This window comes from Penicillium antarcticum (genome assembly GCF_028974205.1).
Source record: "Penicillium antarcticum strain IBT 31339 chromosome Unknown utg000010l_segment0_segment0, whole genome shotgun sequence".
Taxonomy (NCBI): Eukaryota; Fungi; Ascomycota; class Eurotiomycetes; order Eurotiales; family Aspergillaceae; genus Penicillium; species Penicillium antarcticum.
In genome coordinates, this window is record NW_026695308.1 from 711,461 (window position 1) to 735,117 (window position 23,657).

The window sequence follows — 23,657 nt, forward strand, 5'->3', positions numbered from 1 at the left end:
CAATGGCAACATTATGTTACGGATGATGGCGGCATTCCATGAGAGAATTATACACCAAACCGAGCTTGCGAGATGGGATATTCGACTGGCCTTTGCTCTCTCTTTTTTATTTTTATTTTTATTTTTTGTTTTGTTTTCCCAAAGTTGATAAAACGCCTAAATGCGACGGCGTTTCCGAGTCCTTTTCCCCTCTTGTTTCATTGCGATGCACTACCCAGTACATAGATCTTGGGCAGGCGAATACACAGATGAATTACATATTCGAATGGGATTTGGGATTGGTGCGCGTTTGGGCTTGTGGATCTGCGGGAAAGGGATACTCAATACAGGTTGGGCATTGGTCTGGGCCCTTTGGTTTAAACATGGAAGGGAACCACCCCTTCGACGGTAGGGTGAGAAGACAGTGTCGTATATAAAAGAAACATATCCTGATATATAGTGCATGAGGGACATTCCGACCATAGACCGGCTTTCGGGTATAGTATACGATGTTCCGTAATGGCAAGGCTCGGGGGCGGGGGTGAAATAGGACCAATATTCGCCATATGTACCGTGAAGATGATAAATAACCTATGCCTGTCATAATTTCATACCTAATTCAGGGCTCAAGCGGGGTGCACTGAGTGTGTCGCTCAATAGGTCTTGAAAAGGCAATCAGTGAACTTGGAATATCGAAGGCCCACGGTGGACTAACAAAGTTTAGTCACAGATTTGTTTGTCATGGCATATTTGTCATGTTCATGCGAACCGATAGTACTTTGGCCCAGTACACTTCTTACTCTGCTTTATTTTCTTTTTATTGATTGGATAAGTAGCCGAAGGAATATCAAAGGCAGGAGCATGCAAGATGATACTGACATAAGTGGAAGTCCTCATCACACTAGCGCAATCTTATCTAATTAATGTATTCCAAATAAGCTGAGGCTGAGATGTTGAGTGAAGTTGGAAGTTGCATATAAAGTCTGGGAGAGCTAAATATTTATCTAATACCCTTATCCTTCTGAACCCAACGCAAACAATGGCTGTCCCAACTACAGATATGGACCCTGATATCTACACCGACTTATTGACCTTCACTTTCGGGGGTCTCAAGCCTTATAACCCAAATCAAACATTGTTTATTGATGCAGAAAATCCCTCGCGGTCGTTTACGGCCGCCCAATTCCGACAGCTGGTCCGGACTCTAATTTCGGGCTTGAAAGCGCATAATGTGCAACTAGGAGATTGTGTGCTGTTGCATCTTGGTAACAGTGTAGGTGGGATCAGAGTGATCAAATATTGGACCGGAGAAATATGCTGACTGGGCTGATTATAGATTTTATATCCCGCTTTGTTCTTCAGCATTATTGGCGCAGGCGGTATCTACATGGGCTCGAACCCCAGCAGCCTACCTAAGGAGCTCGACCATATCCTGACGCTCGCCGAACCCAAATTAATCCTCACAACCCGCGAAGCCCTCCCCTCGGTGGTTGAAGTCTCAGCTGACCAGGGCATTCCCCGGGCCCAGATCTGCCTGGTCGATGAATTTGCCCTTGACAACTGTGCGCGACTGTTTCTGTGGCGGGAAATAAGGTACTCTCGGTACTTCTCAGTAAAAAGTGCAGACACCCGTCATTCTAATTTCGTTAATCTGCTTTCCTGTGGTGAATGTGACTGGCTTAATTTTAATGACTCTATGGTTTCACGAACCACGCCTGCGGCCATGTTCTCGACAAGCGGCACCGGCGGACTTCCTAAAGCAGCCATCCTGTCCCACCACGCGATTATCTCGCAGCATCGGTCCATCTACTACGACGTGCTATTTCCCGTCCGCCGCTTGATGCCGCTACCCATGTTCCACTTGTTTGGTGCCCTTTGGACACACCTTTTTCCTATTCGATATGGCCACCCACTGTTTGTGCTACCACGTTATGAGGTTCAAAAGTTCCTGTCCGCAGTGCATCGATACCAAATTTCCGAGACGTACCTGGTCCCTGCTATTATCCACTCCCTCAACCAATCTCCTCTGCAGATTTCAGATTACCTCTCATCCATCCGCTATATTGGGGTTGCAGGCGCACCTATTGATGCAGCCTCCATACAGCAATTCCGCAGCCATCTGAATCCTACGGCCTATGCTTGTCAGATTTGGGGAATGACCGAAGTCGGCGCCACCTTCCAAACTCGATATGGCCAGTCTGGGGACCCAGGCAGTATCGGCACCTGTCTCCCGGGATACGAGATCCGCTTGATCAAGCAAGATGGAAAGCCTGTGCAAGGAGACGGCGAGCCTGGCGAACTCTATGTGCGTGGTCCCAGCCTGCTTACAGGCTACAGGGGCTGCACAGATGCCCTGGAGCCTTATGGATGGTTCCGCACGGGAGATCTCGCCTACTCAAAGCAGGGCCAATTTTACATTATAGGCCGAACCAAGGAGCTGATCAAAGTACGAGGGTAATTGACACTACATCTTTGCCTTGCTTGCAGTATAGTATGCTAATCCGATCGCATAGATGGCAAGTTGCTCCAGCAGAAATAGAAGCGGTCCTTCTCCAGCACCCTGGTATCACTGAGGCAGCTGTGATCGGATTGGATAGACCTGGCCTGGACGAAGTTCCACGCGCATTTGTGGTTCGCTCCCGCGACCCAGCTGGGACTCGTCTCACCAGCGAAGAAGTCTATAACCATGCACTTTATCATCTAGCCAGATACAAGGCCCTCGATGGCGGCGTTTTCTTCGTCGAGAAGATCCCGCGTACGGCCAGCAGCAAAATTCAACGCTTCAAGCTCTCCCAGATGAGCCCCTACCGTGAAATGGCCGTATCGCTGCCGTCCGGGTTTGAAGGCAATGGCGCGCGCGAACCCAAGGCCGAAGCCAACATGCCGCCCGCCACCGTGACACCCGAAAGATGAATCGCCGTCTGAACTATATTTGCAACGTCCGTGAAGTACTCACTCTTATCCATTTTCATCAGCTAGTAATTCCGACCTTGGGCTTCTTGTTTTGGCTGACACACCCTCCTGCTTATAAGACCGTGTCTAGAACTATGTTCTTGCTTGTAGCTACATGAATTCCCAGTATAAGGACTCTTCAAGTCGCTATCTGCACAAGTCATACATATGATCCATCGGGCGGATTTAGACCAGCATGCTACAGGGAAGGAAGCATATGGATTTGCTAGCAGGTGTCAGCTCTACGAAAGTATAATACCGTTCTGTAGTCTCCAATACTGACTAAAAGCACGGTCCCGTACCTTTTGAAAGGCTATCGTATCTCAGTGTTGACTGGAAAATTGATGTTTCGATTTTTAAGCATGAAGTTCCAGGTATAAAGATATGCTGGACTGTCACATATGTCTCTATGATATACTTCCACCCAAAATTAGCAAACTTGTATCGTTTGATTTTGGCCACATGCCTTCGGCTTCCTCGGACTGAGGCTGAGTCCTACACATCCCACGCTGGTCTTTAGGTGTATAAAAATGTCTGCATGAAGCTTCTCGTCATATCTCCATCCTTGTAGAGTCAAAGCGGCTAGACTGTAGAGACCCTGGACGCACATTATTGACGAATAGGTAGCTCAATAGGCTGGTCTCCAAATATAATATCGGCGGTGAAAAGTCGAACTCCGCAACGCAGTGATAATAATATGATATCATAATATGTTCAAAGGGCGTTCAATTAGTCCGACGACGGCGGCATCGTGATACGGAAGCGGAACTGAGACTATGAGGGGTTTGCTGTTTATGATTCATGAACATGAATCTGCCCTTATCTTCCAAATTTCGTCTCTTTCACATTTATAGACTGTGTAAACCAGGCCTTCCACGCTTAACGCCAGGGAAAAGACTCCAACCCACTCATCTCTTCCAATTTTCCCGGCATCTGCCCCATAGACGAGAAGAAATACTACCATTTCTTTGTCGCTGTTCATCATGGCCCACATAAGAGCTGATTGACCATTACCGTCAGCTTCGTTAGGGCGCGCTTCACTCTAAAGAAGCACTTCAGTTACGGATACATCGCGATGAATAACCGCCCATATGGGAGGCGCTCAGTGGTTCGGTGCTGTTGGTGCTTGATCGTCCAGAAGAGGACGCTTTCAACATGAGAGTTTGGCACGTTGACATCTGAGCCTGCATCCAACAAAAGTCGCAAAACTCCTCATCCTGAAATTGAACAGCAATCATGAAAATTGTATCGCTTTATCGGATCTCTGGTGCATTCAACAATGTTTTATGCTGTGGATTCCTCGTCATAAACCGGATTAATCTTTTGGAATTCTTCATAGTCGCGTAGTGCAAAGCCGCTATATAATGAGCGTCTTTAATTCGGATATCGACACATTTCGACTTCGCAAGAAACTCCACCGACGAGCTCTCTGGCTCGCAGATGATCATTTGGAGAAGTTTGTATTTACACAGTAGCGGCATAATAATACTTCGCACGTGTCTGCCGGTGGCACCCATCACCTGGAGACCTCTAACCGAGAGCCTTTCTGATATGAAAAGCCAGGCCTCGACCAGAACTCGGTTCAACGAAGTGCGTCGTCTGATTACTATTGTTCTAGGAGTCAGTTTCCCAGGAACGGTTTATAGCTCTCTTCTTTATACCATATATGCATGTGAGCCATGACGATATATGACTCATTTGTCCTCTTGTTTTGTAATTTGCCATGATCGTCTTACAGTATAGCACTCTTCGATTGAGTGACCTTCCAAGATCTTTGTTATTCTTTCTGGATAGAGCGAACATTGCCCGGAAGATTGATGGGCTGATTGGCGGGGAAACGGCTGAACGCAAGCACGAGACGGACTGATCACCGGAAAAGGTATCTGATCATGATAGAAATTTTTCATGGGCCATACCATACATCTGTAGCCTTCGGCTGAAGTGCGATTAGCATATACACACAGTACATGGCTTTTACGGCCTATTGCTCTGCAAAGTCAGAATCCGAAAAGCAAATATATTTGCGGATGTGGGTGATTATACCAACTATTTAACTATAATCAGTAGCTGCTAATGTCAAGTCCGATGATATATATGCAAAGTACAGCCCCCACTAATCCCCAATTGAGGGCACATATGTAAAGTCTATGCCAGGATATTACGGTCGCGGCGTGCAAGTTCAATTACTCCCTTTTTTAGCTGCCAAGCGAAGTGCCTCTCATTAGCTGGAATGATTACGTTTTGCCTCCTCTTGTCCTTCGTTTGTCAGTAACAATTCTCGGAGGTCTACTCTACCTTCATTCACTTCTAGGGAAAACTCAATATAACCCTTTTTGCCCGTCACCAGCGGTAAGAAAATGAAAGAAGCGAGGAACGTGGCTGTCCTCGTCGCATGAGAACATAGCATTGACCGTATGTACTAATTAATCCCAAGTCATCCTAAATAAAGAGTTGGACCTACGTCATGATTGAGATGAGCGCCTTACTGCTGGGTAGGGAAAGGGGAAGCCCGCTAGTTGCAAGCCGAAGATCGCCGCGTCTGTGAAAAACAGTGGCCAACCCCTGTGGAGCTGACTCTATTTGATAGACATGTCATGGCGGCTAGGAGGAAAGGTTGTGAGCTTATAACGTAGATTTTTCGGACTTCTCAAGATGAGAAGAGAATGAGTCACTTAAGTAAACAATCCACGACTCAAGAGACGCTATTGCATTCTGCGGGGCCTCTTCATATGGGAGCCGGGAAGCTGGAGGCTTCTTTGAGAGTTAAACTGTAGCTATTCTGTAGCCATTCTGACATACGCTCATCTCAAATGCAGTAAATTGGCCTTATAAGAAACTATATCATGCGCCAGGAAAGGCCATTTGCCTCGGCCCAAAGATGCGTTAAAGCCGACATAGCAATGGAATATTTCCTAGCGGAATGGATGACGTTGCTGTGACCTGAACATCAACATAATTACAAAACAGCATCGAAGCATCTTTGACCACGTAATTATTGATAGTCAAGCACGCCGAAATAGGCAAGCTCCGCTTGCGAACGTAGATGGTGATCAGCTGGAAATAATACAGAGCAGTTATGGTTACAACCCAGGGATCTCTGGTGAGTCACACACACTACTGTAAGATGTAGTCATACTGTATCGATTGTGATCATTTCCAGACCCATTCTCAGATTAGTTCGAAGTACGTTCTTGGAACCTGTCTCCTTTACAACTTTCCCGGGAAGCACCATCGTAGACTTATAAAGAGTGCCGGATCCATCTAATTCTCATGGTCGCTGATCTCTATTTCATACATTACAATGTTCGATAAAGCACTTTCTGGGCTAGTCATCACTTTAGCTGGCGTGTTGGGGAACGCTGACCATACCATTTTGAGAAAAAGAAGCTTAGTCTCACGAAAGTTTCTCTTGATCAATATTGGATTAAGTGTACTACTTAGTGCTGTCTTAGATCACATCTCCGGCTGGTTTTCTGAATCGGATCCTTTTCTCAAAACGGCATCTGCTATCTTCTTTCATCTTGCAATGCTTGAGATGATCGCTGTCGCCATCCTGGCTGGGGTTTTGTACCAGTCCCCAGGGATATTCTATATAGTCGGCAAAGTTATGTTGGTTTTGACTTACCCTCAGCTCAAGGCGATTTGGTTGCGTGTTTTATATCCGTCAGCGGCACCATGGTTTATCATGCTTGATCATAAGACTGGGACTTTGTTTGAAGGGCTTTCTTAAATTGCTATCCACCTTCTATGTATCTAGTTCCAGCAGGTGCTAGCAGTCACGAACAAACTTAACATACTGCTCCTGTCTAAAGCAGGATCCCTGTGCCTGTTAGAAAGCGAAGTAGTGTAGATAACAGAATAACTCAAACCCAAGCACATATGCTTTCACACCATTCAATTCAGTAGCACACGCCTTGTTCAAAATTGGCAAATGAAGAGATATCTCTGGTTTTGACCTAGTACAGATCAGATTTGCCGGCAATTAGATGTGTTGCGCGGATGCGGTGGGCAGCACGGAGACCGTATCGGATTTTCTCAGCAGTCCACTCAAGCTCGGCTCAACCACAATGTGCGGGAGATGTTGCGGCGCACACCGCTCTATTTACGTACTGTGTCAGTTATACATAGCGAAGCTGATTCTGAACACTTGCATTAAAAGCAAACTGCTGTAGTCGACAACGCAGCCAAGCCAAAGTGAATCTCAGTCTGAGCACTCGAAAACCTTCGACTTTCACAATTAAAATGGTAGTAGGAAAGGCCCAACGAAAATAGCTTGTACGTTCAAAGCGCACACTTTGCAGATACGCTCCATTCCAAAATTGGTGGCTCGAGTAAGAGGTCATCAATCAGTGGCTATATGAATTATTCTTTACATGTAAATTTCTACACAAGGGGGGCCAGAGAGTACAACCCCTTGGATGGACAATTCCAGTTGACGCTGGAGACTGAAAATTAAAATATATGCTACGAACAGCGAACAGGGCCCCGTTGGGGATGCCGTCAATGTAGGTGTTAATGGCCACAACTTTACGCACATTGTTCATCTATACATGACAACCCTTTTAGAGATGGGAAGTGGCTATATTGATACTGGAGCGACCGGGGGTATTGAGCTCAGATATCAAAAACGTATGGAATATTTGATGCAGCCCACCCCTCATTATCTGAGCCGGACCAGAATGTCTTCCTTTTGACAGTAAATAACCCCCTGAACTTTTTTGAAAGAAACATCCTGTATATATGTACTGTAATACGCATCTCACGAAGGTCGGACCAAGAAAATTCAGCCAAATCATTCCGGCAGCCAACTTGGGAAGCGACTTACATGCCACTTTGCTGAATTGGCAAGGGTATCACGGAAGGAAGAACAAAAGATCAGTGAGCCCCCTTACCTTGAAGTCACCTGGCAACCACAAAGAGCAAAGCCCGAACAAGGGCATAAAAGAACTCCTTGTGAAAAAAAAAAAAAAAAAAAAAAACGCCCTGGTAGCAATGAACCGCTAAAGGCAGGGCTGGCCGCTTGCCCTTGAGGGACGAAGAGGCTGAGGTTCAGACTCATGGTCACTGATTAATGTTAGTGTCAGGAAATAAATTTTGATTGGAAACCAGATTTGATTCACAGCATGCTTGGTGGTTCTTATACTCGACTTGTGCTGGATGGCTGTCACCGAAAGGTTGGTACCACTTTTCTCAAATCATGGGCATGTTGCAATTCGTTTTTTTTTAAGTGGTATGGTAGTTTATCACATAATCCAAGTACCACCCAGAGTGGGATTTTGGACGATAACATTATGATGGTCTTTAGAGACTTTCCAATACATGCCAGAAGCCTTTGAGGCTATGACGTGGCAAAAACGTATTGTGCGAGAAGTCTCCCAAATTTAGCACTCGGCTAGATTTGCAGTGAAGGAAAATGAAAGACATTGCTTATACAGGACTGTAACACGAAGGTACCTTATGCGGGGAGTACAAGAATAAAGAAAAATTTATACGAAAACAAAATAATACATCATCGAAGTAACGCTACCCCCTGCGTAAACTGTGACACACCCACGTAAAGTACATAATTTGCGGCAGAATCACGTATTGATCCATGTATGTCGACTCAGACTAACGCTCTAAGTCCGTGTGGTATTGGCGCCTAGCAACCCTAGGTCTCGGGAGATAACGGTAAATCTTCATGTATTGTTCTCGCAGCATGTAGGGATGAGCCCAAGGCAACGTACCATGATTTTGATTAGGTGTGTTAGCATTCAAGTATAATGACATGCTACACTGTAGTGTCGCTCTGTCGCCCACCAGAGCTCATCGCTGTCTTTCGCATTGGGCCTTAGAAAGTCTTCCACGACAAAGTGGACAACTATCACCTACTCTGCGCCATTGGTTGATACACTCGAGATGGAACGGATTTGAGCAGGCAAGTGCTGCAGCCTCTTTGCCTAATTCAACCGAACCCCAGCAATTACTGTAGAACAACATTCAGAGTTATCGAAGTCACGGCATGACATTGGCAAGACTACTCAAGATACCAAACCCATACATACTCGAAAATTCATTAAATAATAGCTTTTGAGAACCTTCAAATACGCCCTGTCCAAAATTTGAGTTGTCACAATGTAGTCATATTGCCATGAAGAGTTGAGAAATAAGTGGACAGAATGTGGGAGGTAAGTAATAACACCACGAAGGCCATTTCGGCAAAAAGCACCTAAAACACTAACGTATTTTGTCGAACTGAGGGGTGGTATTTTACCACTAAGAACAGGGATATTCATCAAGTACCCATTCTGTCTCTGTCTCTGTATGGTAAACGGGGTACGCTCGGCATACCAGCGTCGTAACACGCTAGGAACGACTCCTGAGATCTGTGAACGCTTCAACAGCAAGATCCAGATAGAACAACATCAATGCATCTCAATGGGACACCTCAATACTAGCACATACCAGTATCTGTCAATCCGACATATTTCCCTACCGAGCGGGCCACCCCTACCGGGTGGGCCACCCAACGTAAATCGCGTCAATTAATTAGACCTTCCTTCTTCGACCACCCACTATGCCACCAATTCGTATTCAATCCTCTCAAAACCGTACAGAGCAAGAGGGTAGGATCTTATTAGCTATCCAAGCTATTCAGAAGCAAGAAATCCTATCAATTCGTGATGCAGCGCGTCAGTTTAACGTACCCCGTACAACACTACAGCGACGCATTACCGGCCTTCCATTTCGCGCTGAGACTCGCGCAAATTCACATAAATTGAACGAAATTGAGGAGGAATCGCTTTAAAAATGGATTCTCTCTATGGAATTTCGTGGAGCAGCCCCTCAGCCATCTACTGTACGAGAAATGGCGGATTTACTACTCGCGGCGCGTGGATCTACCCCCCCTCTTTCGGTCGGTAAGGATTGGGTTACAAAATTCGTGAAAAGGCATCCAATCCTCTCTTCCCGATTCTCGAAAGACTATAATTCTGCGCGTGCAAAATGCGAAGATCCTCAAATTATTTCCGAATGGTTTTCTCTCGTTCAAAAAACGATTATTTCGTACGGTATCGATCCTAACGATATCTATAATTTTGACGAGACTGGTTTTGCAATGGGCTTAATCGCGACTGCGAAGGTTATTACGAGACGTGAATTCTATAGTCGGCGATCGCTTTTACAGCCTGGAAACCGCGCGTGGGTGACTACAATCGAGTGTATAAACGCGTCGGGGTGGGCGCTTGTTCCATGCGTGATCTTTAAGGACAAAGTCTTTATCGAATCTTGGTTCGACGGCCTTCCGAAAGATTGGAAACTCGAGGTCAGCTCTAACGGGTGGACTTCCGATCAAATTGGACTTCGGTGGCTTAAAAAGCCCTTTATTCCGTATACTTCTTCGCGTACGAAGGGGAAGTATAGACTTTTGATCCTCGACGGCCACGGAAGTCATTTAACCGCGGAATTCGATCAAATTTGCGAAAAGAATAATATTATCGCAATTTGCATGCCTCCGCACTCGTCTCACCTTTTACAGCCTCTCGATATTGGCTGTTTTGCGGGGTTAAAACGCGAGTACGGTCGGCTAATCGAATCGAAAATGCGGCTTAATATCAATCACGTCGACAAATTAGAATTCCTCGACGCCTATCCATCCGCGCGAATTAAGGCATTTGGATTGGATACTATAAAGAATAGTTTTGCCACCGCTGGTTTCGTGCCTTATGACCCTGATCGAGTACTTTCGAAGCTTGATATCTGCCTCCGTACGCCGACACCCCCCTCGAGCCGGGGGAGCGAGTGGGAGCCACAAACACCTTCGAATTACGTCCAATTACAAAAGCAAGCTTCCTCAATCAAAAATTTGCTAGAACAGCGCTCAAAAAGCCCACCGAGCCCGCTAAATTCCGCGATTAATCAGGTTTTAAAAGCCTGTCAAATCACGATGCAATCGACTGCCTTATTCGAGAAAGAAGTAAGCGATTTACGCACTGAAAACAAGAAGGAGAAGCGAAAAAGGGCTCGTTCTACAAGGCAAATACCCTCCGAAGAAGGCCTCTTAGATTTAGAGCCCTCTACCTTAATAGCGCAGTCAGAGCAAGTAGTTTTAGCACCGATACCCCGCGAGGCAGGGCCAGCTCAGACACCTTCTCAGCCACGTACGAGAGCCTTACCGAAGTGTAGCGTTTGTGGAATTCAGGGTCATAGAATAACTACGTGTCCTAATAGACCTCGAGTTTAGCTTATTGAATTTAGTGGCGTTTTGGTTGAGAAAATTGCATTTAGAATGAATAGACCGGTGTAGGTGGCCCACTCGGTAGGGGTGGCCCGCTCGGTAGGGAAATACGTTATATCCTATTGACAAAGCTAATTCTTGCTACGCATTCTCCACAAGGACAAAGGAGAAATTCCAAAAATCCAATCAATATGATCCCGGGATAAAAATGCGCGGCCTAGTGTCATAGCAGCTTAAGTGCTACGTATTTGATGCTGTGACCGATGTTATTGCAGCGATCATAGTCTGGCTAAACATTGCTTTTTCTATTTCTCCGAAAAGCCCAAACCGACGTATCTGGTATCAGCAGCCGGGTTTCGGGATCTCTCCAACCGTTCTCTTTCGCGTCTTTTTGCCAAGCCAGAGGCCTACAGTGAGGTTCAACCCACACAATAATCGGGTTGAAATGGTTCCTTCCAGTCATACTGAAGGGTATTGCAATTATTATCATTCATGTCTGTAGAGCATGTACAACCATATTTATAAAGGTTGAAGCACCTGAATAGTCCTGAACCTCATAGCGCTGTTTGATTATGTCTATGACACGGGGGCCCTTATTTTTGTTCAGCAATAAATTAGCTCAAGTTGCAGATAAAGTTCTGCTGTCTGAATGCTGAATGCAATCCTATAATTTCTTCTTCCATCCTCTCAAAAGTTACTCTGGCCCTCGAATGATACTGTAAGCCGAGTTCCTTTTACCTATGTAAATATAATGGGCCTATGGTTACATTAGACACTACTTCCTCATGCGAAATATGGCGCCGTTGTGCGTTTGGGGTCATTGGCAGCAGAGATTACCTCGGAACATTGTAATCCCCATATTGCCAAAACATTGCCAAAGCGTATGACTATTGATGTCAAAGAATACTAAAAGATACGATTTACAATGTCTAACGTGAATCATCTGACGGGCCTGCTTATCTGTGAGCAGATGCTGCATTTTGATATAGAGCCGTATACAGAGAGCGAGGTACGTTTCTCACTAATGGGTCGGGGCCACCTGGGAGCAACTACCCTTAATAGTAAATTTGAGAGGTTTCAAAATTATTGTTTGATGCAGTGAGAATAGCAGAGGAGACACACATATTTGATATTGTCCATTTTGGCTATCTACTCTAGGAGCTCTAACAGTTTCAGAAGTGGACTACCCCAGCTGCGACCAGGCGATATCAAACGCCTCTGTTTGACATCCAAATAAATATGTGTCATAGGTTATAGATGCACTACATTTCGGTGATTTCATTCTTTTCACCGATCCTCGGTCAATGCTAAAATAACTTTATTTTCAACTTTGATTTATCCCAAATTGGGTTTGACGAGGCCAAGAGTTGCTTTATTTATCCGGGCCTGCATGATCTATATTAGATAGACGTAGCTCCCTTGTTATGTGGCAAATTGCTGTTTCTCTCACCTCAGCAATGCCGGAGTCAAAAGGAAGGTGCGTCAGAAGGAGGACCGAAAAGTAATTAGAGTAGGCCCACCCATCAAAGAAACGGGGAATGGCATACGGATTTGATTAATACAAAACCCCAAGGTGTTCTGCAATAGCAGCGGACAGAGGAAAGGGCCCAACACTCCAGGTGTTGTGACCTTGAGCCAGCTGAAAAAGCGTCCCGTGGCGAGGACAACAATAATTACTCTCGGCGAGAGCACATAAATGAGGGTGTTTTTTTACAAGAGGTCCCGCTAAAAATGATCTATTGTAAGATAATGATGTTATATTCCAAGCACATGCTCCTAACTACACTGGGGTTCGGCATGCCCATCTCACTCTCAACAATTTTCCCCCATGGAAAAGTCTAGCCTGAGACTCAGCGCCGACGTTCGGGAATTCCAACAGCATGGCACTGCTGTCGCCATGGCCAGTCTCTAAGAGGATTCAGATGTGGCGTTAAAATCTTTGGATGAAATTCTTCTCGTTGAAAAGCAATAAGATAATTTGGGGATGATCACTACTGTCACTGTACGACTATCCAAAATCAGGGGTAAATATTCCTGTCATTTCTTCAATTAAGGTCGAATGGAACCGAACACCGAAAAAGGGATGTTTGATTTACCTTCACTCGATAAAGAGCTGAGATAGTTAAACCACAGGTGTAGTAGACATTGACCGACACGACTGTCACTATGGTCTGGGCATGGCCCCGGTGGCTGTGCAGATGGGGACAATTGGGGTTTGGAACGCGGCCATAAAAATCCGTGAAGGTCATGCAATCCATAACCAAAATACCAATATACTTGACCAAGACATTGAAGGAGTCCGCGTGGAACGCAGTACTCATTCACTTTTCTCCCAAACCTCCGCCGACTATCTGCGCGCAGTAAAACCGCCAGTGTAGCTCTCTATTTGGTTTTCAAGTCGTATGACCTATGCTAGATAATTAGAAAGTAAAGCGCCGAGTACGCCAAAAATAGAATTATTCACACTGAGATACTCAGGCCCTATCTATGACTTTCATTACCTATTATAGCATATTTGAAAGTAGTCGCGACATTTTACTATTTGTATTACCGGGTTGATGTGCATCGTAAGTCAACGATACAATCGAGGCTTGACAAGGAAGACAAATGAGCTCGAGAAGTGAGATTTGCAATATTCCACTTTGAATAGTCTGTCTACAACTCCGTTTCTCTATTGGCAATACTATTTCTCACAAAATTTAGAGAATGACGTTGGATTCCATGTATAGAATAAAATATCCACTACTGCACGGTGCTTCATAACAGGATTTTTCTTTACTTCTACGTTGGGCGTCGGTTCTTGGATTGTAAGATTTAAATATACGAGAAGACTAGATTTGATCATGAGCCTTGGCGTACTGAACAATTCATAATACTACGTAGTCGTAAAGTTCTGCAGCACATGTCTTTCACATTAACTCATAGGTACTATACCCCTGGGTTATCTCTACTGTTTGAATGGTTTTTATCTCAAAGCTTCGAAAACCTGGACGAATATCTAAAGTCACCGAGTTTCCTTACCCACGAAACCCAGAGGGCTTGATTGCTAGGCAAGCACCCAGTCAGTCTCTCGAAAGGTCTTTGGCCCCGATCTATTTCGGGAGACACTCGGATATCTTAAAAAAGCAAAAACATCCGCCAATTACTAAATAAGCCTTCAAGGTAACTTTCTACGTTCACCCCCGACAATTTTTCAACTTTAATCTTTATCCGTAAATATGCGAAAGCCCTCGTTGGCTGAGGTCGTTTTTAACGTCACATTTGCCTCCTCTCCCGCGAGCGGGAGAAGGTCGATCGATGCTCTGATTATGGAACACCTCGTGCCCGAGGTACGACTGGAGACATTACAGTTCTATGGTCCGTCATACCATATCGAAGCGCGATATCCCGGGCTGGATTATTCGTACCCGCCGCATCGTATGCGACTTGGTCGGTTTCAATGGCATCAAAAATTGTTTCGAGTGTTTGATCATTTCAACTTGACTCCGTCGGAGATCAATGGCTTGTGCCGTTGGGAGGGAACCAAGGCAGCGCGACAGTGGTACGAGGTAGAACAAGGCACCAAAGTGCAGGACACCACCGCCCAGTCAATCACACCTGCGTCGCCCCTACCATCCCCGTCTGCTGTTGTCCATCATGCCAGTAAATTTGATAGGTTGCTGAATCCGAATCGATCTGTGTCCCCGACTAAAACGACCACATTTCCAAGCGCATGGTTAACTTCCAGTGGGTCTGACAGAAAAGACTTCAATATCAGGAACCAATTCGCTCATGAAGGAAGAGGGGGCTGTCCGTCGCACAGAAAGACCAGTTTGTTGTAATTGTTGTATATGACTAGCAGAGACATCGCTATGTGTACGGCGAGATGGCTCAGATGGTCCGTGGAGAGCAACCGATAAGGTTCAACTTTAACATTCGAGTCCCAGCGCTATCACCATCCACCATCAGGATTATTCAGTTCCACTTATCAAACACTTACGTGACGGCGCAACCATGTATTTTAATAAAGTCAACTGGGCCACGCTACCCCGCCAACTCAATCATTTGCTTTTGTCGTGTCACCATGGAAATACGTGGACTAAGCAAAGATTTGCTCATTTCATAGGTTCGTACAGATTATTCGGATGACGGAGTTGAGACTTTATGTCCACAAACCATTCCCGCTCTTCTAGCAGTCTGTATCAGCACAAAATGACGAGTATGGCGAGGGTTCCTTATCCCAGGCTTTACCCACCATTGTTCGATATTCGTAGATATGCTCAAAAATCCACATATTGGTGCTCGCGCGTCGCTTTCTACTTGAGGCTTTGTCGTCTTTGCTTCTACTAAGTTTGCAATGCCCCCGTAGACTTAAGAAGGGGCAATAAACTTAGCCTAACCTTCGCTATGTAACTACCATATAGCCAACATGATCGATATTACATAGCTCGGGGTTGCCTCGGTACTTCTTCCTACACCGTTTTATCCAGGCTTCATGACGCTGAGCTGCACATCGTAGATAATGCTAACAGCCCCTCTGTCCCGTGACAACCCTTGGTAAATCCAGCAACTTGCCAGCCGCACCTGCTGTCGAAACTTTTGTCGTTGAAATCAGCACCGAACATAATCTGAACTGCAAGCATACTTTTCCAAATTGTGATCAGCTTTTCAGCTCCTGTAGATGGCTACCGGAATATTTCACATTTGTGCCATTATCAATAGCAAGAATGTCCATGTTGGCTAATTGGGATATGCTGTTACCACGAGACATCTATGGTCGATCTTAGAGAAGTTCAAAGACGTTCGCCTGCCAACGTCAGGTTTTTCAGATTTCCTGTTTAAGGGCGAGGACCCACTACCCATTGGGCTGAATAAAAAGGGTCGGAAAAGAGGCCTTGGTGAAATTTTGGTTCTTATATTCCAAGGGTTAAGTTACCTAGACCGTCGAAATTGCCTGTTTTTGTTCTAGATCATTTTGGGGTACAGAGCTGATTCACCAACCACACGCACTTGAATCCCAATCGCCTCCATATCTTATGCTGTTTTTAAATGACTGACCTGATATTTGTGCATGCTTAGTCAATTACATTGCCAATTGTGAATACGGTTGTATATCCGGGACGGAGTCATTCTCATTCGTACTTTAAATCCACATAATGATAATCTTTATTCAAAATGAAACTTCACTAGTTCATTGTAACAATAGCTGCTACGGCAAGTGAAGTATTCGTCAATGTAGGGGACCATTATCGGATTTTGTAGGCAAGACGCGTCCCGTGGCAACCGTTTTTTGCCCTCAACGCTCGAAGTGAAAATATTTAAAATATTACGCTAGAGGAAGCACTTATCTAGCGTTGAATTATTGCGATAATAAAACAGCAGTAATATCATTACCTTCATATTATATAATTTCCATTTCGACCCAAATTACATGGGAGCTTCCCTTACTTAATCTGGCTCTAAGATTCACTGGCTAGATTCTTTGCTTAGGGCGACCAGGGTGCTGCTAAGATGTTATACTCGATCGTACGGTCTAGATAAATTATATCTCTGTCCCAAAGAAGCAAGTCAACCAACGACCCGGCTGGAAAAGCAGTTCAAAAGGGCAAAAATGTCCAATCCGTCACCTAACAATTCGGCATCCAGGGGCAAGGGTCTGTGACAATGCTGGAGGTTATAGTGGAAACGCCAAAGAAGTAAAACTGCCATTTTGTCTGTTACATACTGTTTTCCATCAATTGCAATGGAATGCAGCGGCATCTTGCTGCTACGTATAGCTTAATTGAAGAGCGGAAAAGATGGTTATTTCATCGTTTTCTCTAAAGATTGGGTATTACAACTAGGCATAGGGACAATGCAGACGTTTTACAGCACATCATGTTGACACACATAAGCTAACTTTCTCGGGGAATAATGGTTTCGTCAACTTCACAACTAAGGGATCGTTTTCCTTTTGATATCTTCGCATCTGAGTTCAAATTCCTGATTTCACTTTCACTAGAAACCCTTGTTCCTGACTAAGAGGAACCTGAGGAATATGGTCGCAAACCGGGTAACGGGACTGAATGGTTATGTTATTAGCCAGAATGTCTGCCTTGCAAAGCCTCAATTTGGAGCCCAGCTTACCCCGCTCGAGACGAATATCACGCAGACAGCGACCCAACCAATCTTTGCTGGGGAAGCAGGATTGGCCAAAGATCGCCACCCACCGCATAATGATGGACTTAAAACGTCGGCTTTGGGCTTTGGCGATGACTATCCCGAACTTAGTGCAGGAATCAGTACTCATTCAAATTTTGTTCAGCAAAGAAGCAATTCTTTCTGCGATCGAAATCGTCACAGAGTGACATAACTTGTTGTGATATAAACCAAGCCGCACCGTCGGGATGAAGCCCGAGGTACCTATACGGGCGGCCAAGTTGATTTCCGTATATATAGCCTCATGGTTCCCTCTAACATAACAAGTCAATCTTCCTCTGAATTACAGCATAACACAAACAGAGTGTGAAAAGAAGTCGTGACACGGAAAAGCCAATTTTTCTGAAGATGGGCGACGGCTCTAGGCACATGATTCATGCCTCTGAGAATAAAGGTGTTTGAAACGGTACGGCGCTGTTACATTTTATGTGTAAGGCAATATGACAGATTGCCATCAATAAGCGAACAAAAGTACACCAGAGAAATACGAGGGAGCAGACAGTGCAAGTAGTAAAGTGAGAAAACTTAAGATTTTGGCTTGGACCGTATTTAGGTATAAATTTCTCTCCCCAGATAAAGGATTGGCCGCGGTAAACCCAGTGCGCAGGGGAAGAGTCTCCACGATGAATAATGCCCAGAGCCGACGGTAATTTCTATCCAAACTATAAGATAAATATCACTGGATATCGATAACATTATTGTGATTTTTTTTTACCATCATTTGGCGCCATCAGTTTAAAATCACTGAGGTCGGTGAGGGTGGGGGTTGCGGCGGGAGCGTCTAGGGTATTCTGATTGTGGAAGTGAGGTGGAAACAGATCCCGTATGGTCAATTGATGCATTTGTCGTGACTGGTTCAGACTTCTTGGCTGGATTGCTTTCATTCATTCTGTTGGGACTAAGAGATGGCCCAGCCGACAATTTTTCGTGACGTAAACATAAATACAACCAAAAAATTACGAGAAATGTAGATGTTCCCATGACACATGCCTCCATACTTTCGTGGAGCGAATACTTTCGGTAATGAACGCCTCTTCGAATTGTTTCGGAGAGGTTTACCCCCACATTTATGTCCTGGGTCACCCTGGATCGGAAATCTAAAATTGACTCAACGCCTTAAAATAGTTGAGCCGTCGTAAGGTTCAAATTTGGTATTTGATAGCGAGCTCCCAGTGTCACAGAATATGTAGTGTTTCTCAAAACCGATATTATGGTTGTGCCTGATATTAGTACAATTCTCCAGAGGGCAGCGGCAATCGGCAGCGGAACTGTTCACTCTACCTCGGCATTGTCCTTTGGGAGCAAGCAGTTTCAGTGAGAATTTTCCACGAAATGCAAAATCCCCCAAATAACCTACCTGCGTAACACAGAATCAAAGACTACACAGCTTGATGCAATGCACCATACATTTCAAAGCTACCATGCGGTAAGAGAAGTAAACATGTATACGGGATTCTTCTGGACGTTGGTTCTTGTACAGTATAGTTCCCTCGAAGCAGAAATTTTTTGCTGCTTTAAGGGTGCACTACGGGAGGCGAAATAATTTCGTAGGTGGAGTCGAATCGATCGAGCCACCAAGAGATTACTATCAGGATACCTCAAGACGAGAGCATGGTTAGGCTGGGTGTTCGAGCCCCACAATTCAACCAGTAATTTTGGGTGGTAAAAGCGGAGCCACTACTTATCTGAGCATTGCCTGTTACAATAAAGCAGCTCTGCAAAATAATCATTTGCCCCCTTCAAAGCAAATTGCCATGACATATAGTTGGAGAGCTACAGAATATGACACACGCGCATTCGCCAGAAATGGTATTCAGCCAGACAATGAAAGTTTTCGTTACTCGATTTGACTGCGGTCAGAAAGATTTTGTAGTAGCTCTCCTCAATACTCAGAAGCAACTTTTACTGATGATAGAATAACTTATAAATTCTTGCTTGTATGGAAAATCAGGTCATAAGTATGCACACCAGTGGCAGACCCCTACAGAAACAATAATCTTCCCTTAAGCGGCTTGCACCAGCCCAGTGCATGAAAAGAATGCGCATCATATCCTTGGCGCTGTGCAATATGGCTGGGCCTATTGTTCTTCCTCCAGAACTTGAAACCCGTTCTTCCTTGTTTCTATCATAGGCAAAATGGCTGAGGCAACACTGCTCAATAAGGTGAATTCTTATCCGGCAAGTGAATAATGGGAGAAGCCTGCATCCCAAAACAAGTGAGACGAGGTGTTCCAAAACGATCCACCTAGAACGGTATTCCCGTGAGTGCGGCTAATTGCGGCGAGGCTCACTCGGCCCAAATGCGAAGATTGCTATTCCAGGCCTACGTGAAAGCCACACGTATATATAGTCAAGAGTCTCCTATAGGAAGCCCCCGAAGTGACTCAAACTTGTAGTCGCTAGCCACAACTAAGAGCAACATGGGTTCCTCGGCGAAGGCAATAGAAACGCAGATCCGACACCTACGTGATCAAATCAACCATCTTCATAACACAATTATTCTGCTAAGCTCTCAGCTGCACCATCTTGAAGCTATAGAACAGTTCTGGATTCGAATCCGAACTTTATCTTTTCGAGCTAGCAGGTCACGACTTATGCGTTCCGAGTATGACTAGTACAAGTTACAAGTTGGGCGTACACGGTGACACGTTACTTCGGAAATGGCTAGGATTTTTGTCTTCACTCAAAACCCTAATTTATGCCAAACCCCATCCATTACTACTAATACATAGTGCTATTTGGCCCCACTACCTTCCACCCAATAAAGAGACCGAGTACGTGGCTATTGGCAGAAGAATGCGTATACTCCTATTAGTACCTCGTGATTTGGGCGTCCACATCTCCCAAGTACTAGCAAGATTCCAGTATTTGCCCTTTCTGTTGGCGAATCTGACTTTGGAGGGGTGGGGCTAGGATGACGGTCTACGAAACAAAGCACAGGAACAATCTTGCCATATATGCAACTTAGCTTTGAGGTCTCCAGAATCTGGAGAGGGAGAATTACCGGTAAATAGCAAAAAAACAATCAAAGAACCTACCACTTGAAAGCTTGAAAGGCACTTTTCTAGGTCATCCTGTTCGCAGTGGGGTGACCTTTGAAGAGACATGTTGTGATAAAATCATGAAGCTCTGAGTAGGCTCGCCGTAACGCATGCGTATATGGATGGATGGGTTGTTCAAGCGAAATAAACAAATGTAGCCCACGCAGAATATCGTGATGTTTTAACAATGTAGACGCCCTATTATCAAGTTTTTTACAAATAACAAAAGACCATTTTTAAACCATATCAATATAGACAAATATGGCCTCAAATTATCAAGTAATAAAAGATTTACTCAGCTATAACTATAGATACGCTAATTATATGCCTATCGGATAATATTAGCCTGGCAGATGATCATGTATGTGTGCTGAAGGTTTTCTCAGACTCGATCGGTTCAAACTTACGTTGGGATCCCACGACTTGCAATGGGCCACCCTTCCAAACAGTGATGATCGCAAGGTGGTCAGTTCAGCACCAGCTATATATATAAACCTTACAGTGAGAATGCGGTTTTGAGCCAACAACAAGCATTCCTAGCCATCATTGGCTGGGAATAGTTACGGGCCTTTGGTCCCGGCCTTTTTACATCACTACGTGATATCCTAGGTGAACAGGTCTTCTGTAATTTTGTGCAATTATATTCCCCATGTCAAGCAGTCAATTTCCATGGAAGGGGACGAAGGCCAGACTTTTCTCCGTGGGTCTAAATATTAGGCCGACCAATATGAAAATGACCATATATCGTACTTTATTTCCGCGGACAGGCTAGGATGCCTCTCTTGTCTTTCATTACGTGCTCATATTTATCCTGCTCATGCAATCTATGAATACGCTTCTGGTCAGCTGACCTAATTTAAGGCTGTGTTGTATCAACTGCCTGCCTCCTAGCCATCAAATTTGGGGCCCGGATTGCGAGAGACTGTTTGAACCGCTATTCTCTCTGCCATTTCCCACACTATGAGGCACCAGAGCAAGTGGATAATTTTGACCCACTTGCACTAGGTTCAAGAATGAAGATTTCTGGAACTTGGTTTGGGTTCCTATTCTATTGAAAAGCTTTTTCTTTCCTTATCTTTTTTTTTTTCTTTTTTCCAATGGCATATAGACCTTCCGGCGTTGACGCAAGTGTCTGGCGAAGTATACTTGGTATTTCAAGACCCTAGCAACAGGCCGTCTTACAGCATACTTGGCCTAGAGTCACGATCTAATCTATACCGAAAGCTACTATACAGCTTCACATTTAAAAAAGCAATGATATTACAAATTGTGCCACCTCACGGATGCTTACATACGCACTTGCGAGAACTAACGTGAATCCCGGCCGCCCGAGCGACACTTTTAAAAAAAACATTTCTGTAGCAACCTATGTTTTTAAACATTAACCATGCCACCAATTCGCCCTCAAAAGTCTCAAAAATTGGTACAGCAAGAGGGGCCTCTCTTATTAGCTATCAAAGCTATAAGAGATGGTCAATATCTGTCTGCCGCTGCTGCTGCGCGCGCTTTTAATGTGCCAGTCTCAACTTTGAAGCACCGAATCAAGGGGCGACAATTTTGGGACGAATCTCGCCCCTCTGGCCATAAATTTACTATGTTGGAAGAAAAATCTATGGAAAAATGGCTGCTTTCTATGGATTCTCGAGGAGCAGCTCTCACGCATGCCATGTTGAGAGATATGGCCAATTTGTTGCTCCGATCGCGTGAATTGATACCCTCCGACCCCCCTCCGAAAGTTGGCAAAAATTGGACGACAGAATTTGTTAAAAGACACCAAACACTCTCCACTCGTCTCTCTCGTAAATACAATTATGAGAGAGCCCTTTCTGAAGACCCAAGGGTTATTCTACCTTGGTTTAAACTTGTTGAACATACCATCCAAAAATATGGTATCACTTCTGACGATATCTATAACTTTGATGAGTCTGGTTTTGCGATGGGAATCAGTTCCACTCAAAAAGTCATCACTTCTGCTGAATACCATGGTAGAAGAGGTGTATTACAGCCTGGGAATCGAGAATGGGTCACTGTGATTGAGTGTATTGGTGCTAATGGCGTTGCGCTTCCGCCATATATCATTTTTAAAGGAAAGGTCTTTCTGGAGCGTTGGCTCTTGAAACCACCACTTTGGAGCGTGAATAAAAGCCCCAATGGATGGACAAGTGATGAGATTGGTAATGACTGGCTCAAAAAGCACTTTTTACCCTATCTTCCTCTACGGAAAGGGAAATACGTGTTGCTAATTCTGGATGGACACTCATCTCATCTGACACCTGAATTCGACAAAATCTGTGAAGAGAATGATGTTATTTCTCTTTGTATGCCTGCTCATGCATCTCATATATTACAACCTCTTGATATTAGGTGCTTTTCAGTCCTAAAAAGGGTATATAGAGCGCTTGTTATAGAAGAGATACGCCTTGGTGTTAATTCTATCGACAAAGATGACTTTATTCAACTCTACCCTATTGCCCGAGAAGCTGCTTTTAAAGCGCAATCTATATAGAATAGCTTTAAAGGCACTGGTCTAGTGCCTTTAGATGCTAATTATGTACTAGATAAGCTGAATATTTAGCTTGAATCGCTTCTACCACCTAAGCCACTTGAACCACGACTAGCATCTTCTAGCAGTACTAGTGATCTAGATACTCTTTGGAGCCTCTCAAAACTGCAAAAAAATGAATTCTCAGATCAAAAAAGGACTTGAACCTTCATCAGAGACCATGACTTCGCCACTAAAACGAGCTATTGACCGGTCGCATGATATAGCCGTTCGGCTAAGTCATGAGCTTATCTTTATCAAAGATCGTTACGCTAGGTTAGAGACTGCTAATAAGAAGCAGGTAAAAAAGAGGGCTACTAGTAAGAAGCAGATATCGCATAAAGGCAGTCTGCGAAGGTTGGAAGAGATTGGACCCAATGTGGTGGTGGGTAAAGATGGTGGAAGGGAATATATATCTGCAACGGAAGGTGCTGCAGAATCACCAGCAGAGCCTGAATTACCCCCTGTATCTACTATACGGCGCCAGGTCACCTGTTCTGGTTGCGGAACCAAAGGGCATACTTATTCTCGATGTCCTACAAAACTTATTTAGCTATTTATCTAAGTTTTCGTGTTGATATTTGAGATTCTAAAATTACCAAATTTGAAGTTCTCGGAGCAGCGCTCGCGCGACCGGGACGCTCGGGCGGCCGGGATTCACGTTATGGATCTCAGCGGAACAATGCAAGTACATGGCTAGATCAAGAATTCAAGACATCTTGCTTTTGTTCAGGTTTGAGTTTATACCTTA

The 23,657-nt window shown here is 44.6% G+C and overlaps 1 protein-coding gene across 1 annotated transcript; it reads left to right on the forward strand.

Annotated features, from left to right (window-relative positions):
• Positions 1 to 1,018: 1,018 nt before the first annotated feature.
• N7508_011187 (uncharacterized protein) lies at positions 1,019 to 2,892 on the forward strand (the record flags this gene model as incomplete). Its single annotated transcript, XM_058469247.1, has 3 exons — positions 1,019 to 1,252; positions 1,316 to 2,433; positions 2,493 to 2,892. 3 exons carry the CDS (start codon positions 1,019 to 1,021, stop codon positions 2,890 to 2,892), a joined length of 1,752 nt encoding a protein of 583 aa, XP_058314225.1.
• Between the last annotated feature and the right edge of the window lie 20,765 nt (positions 2,893 to 23,657).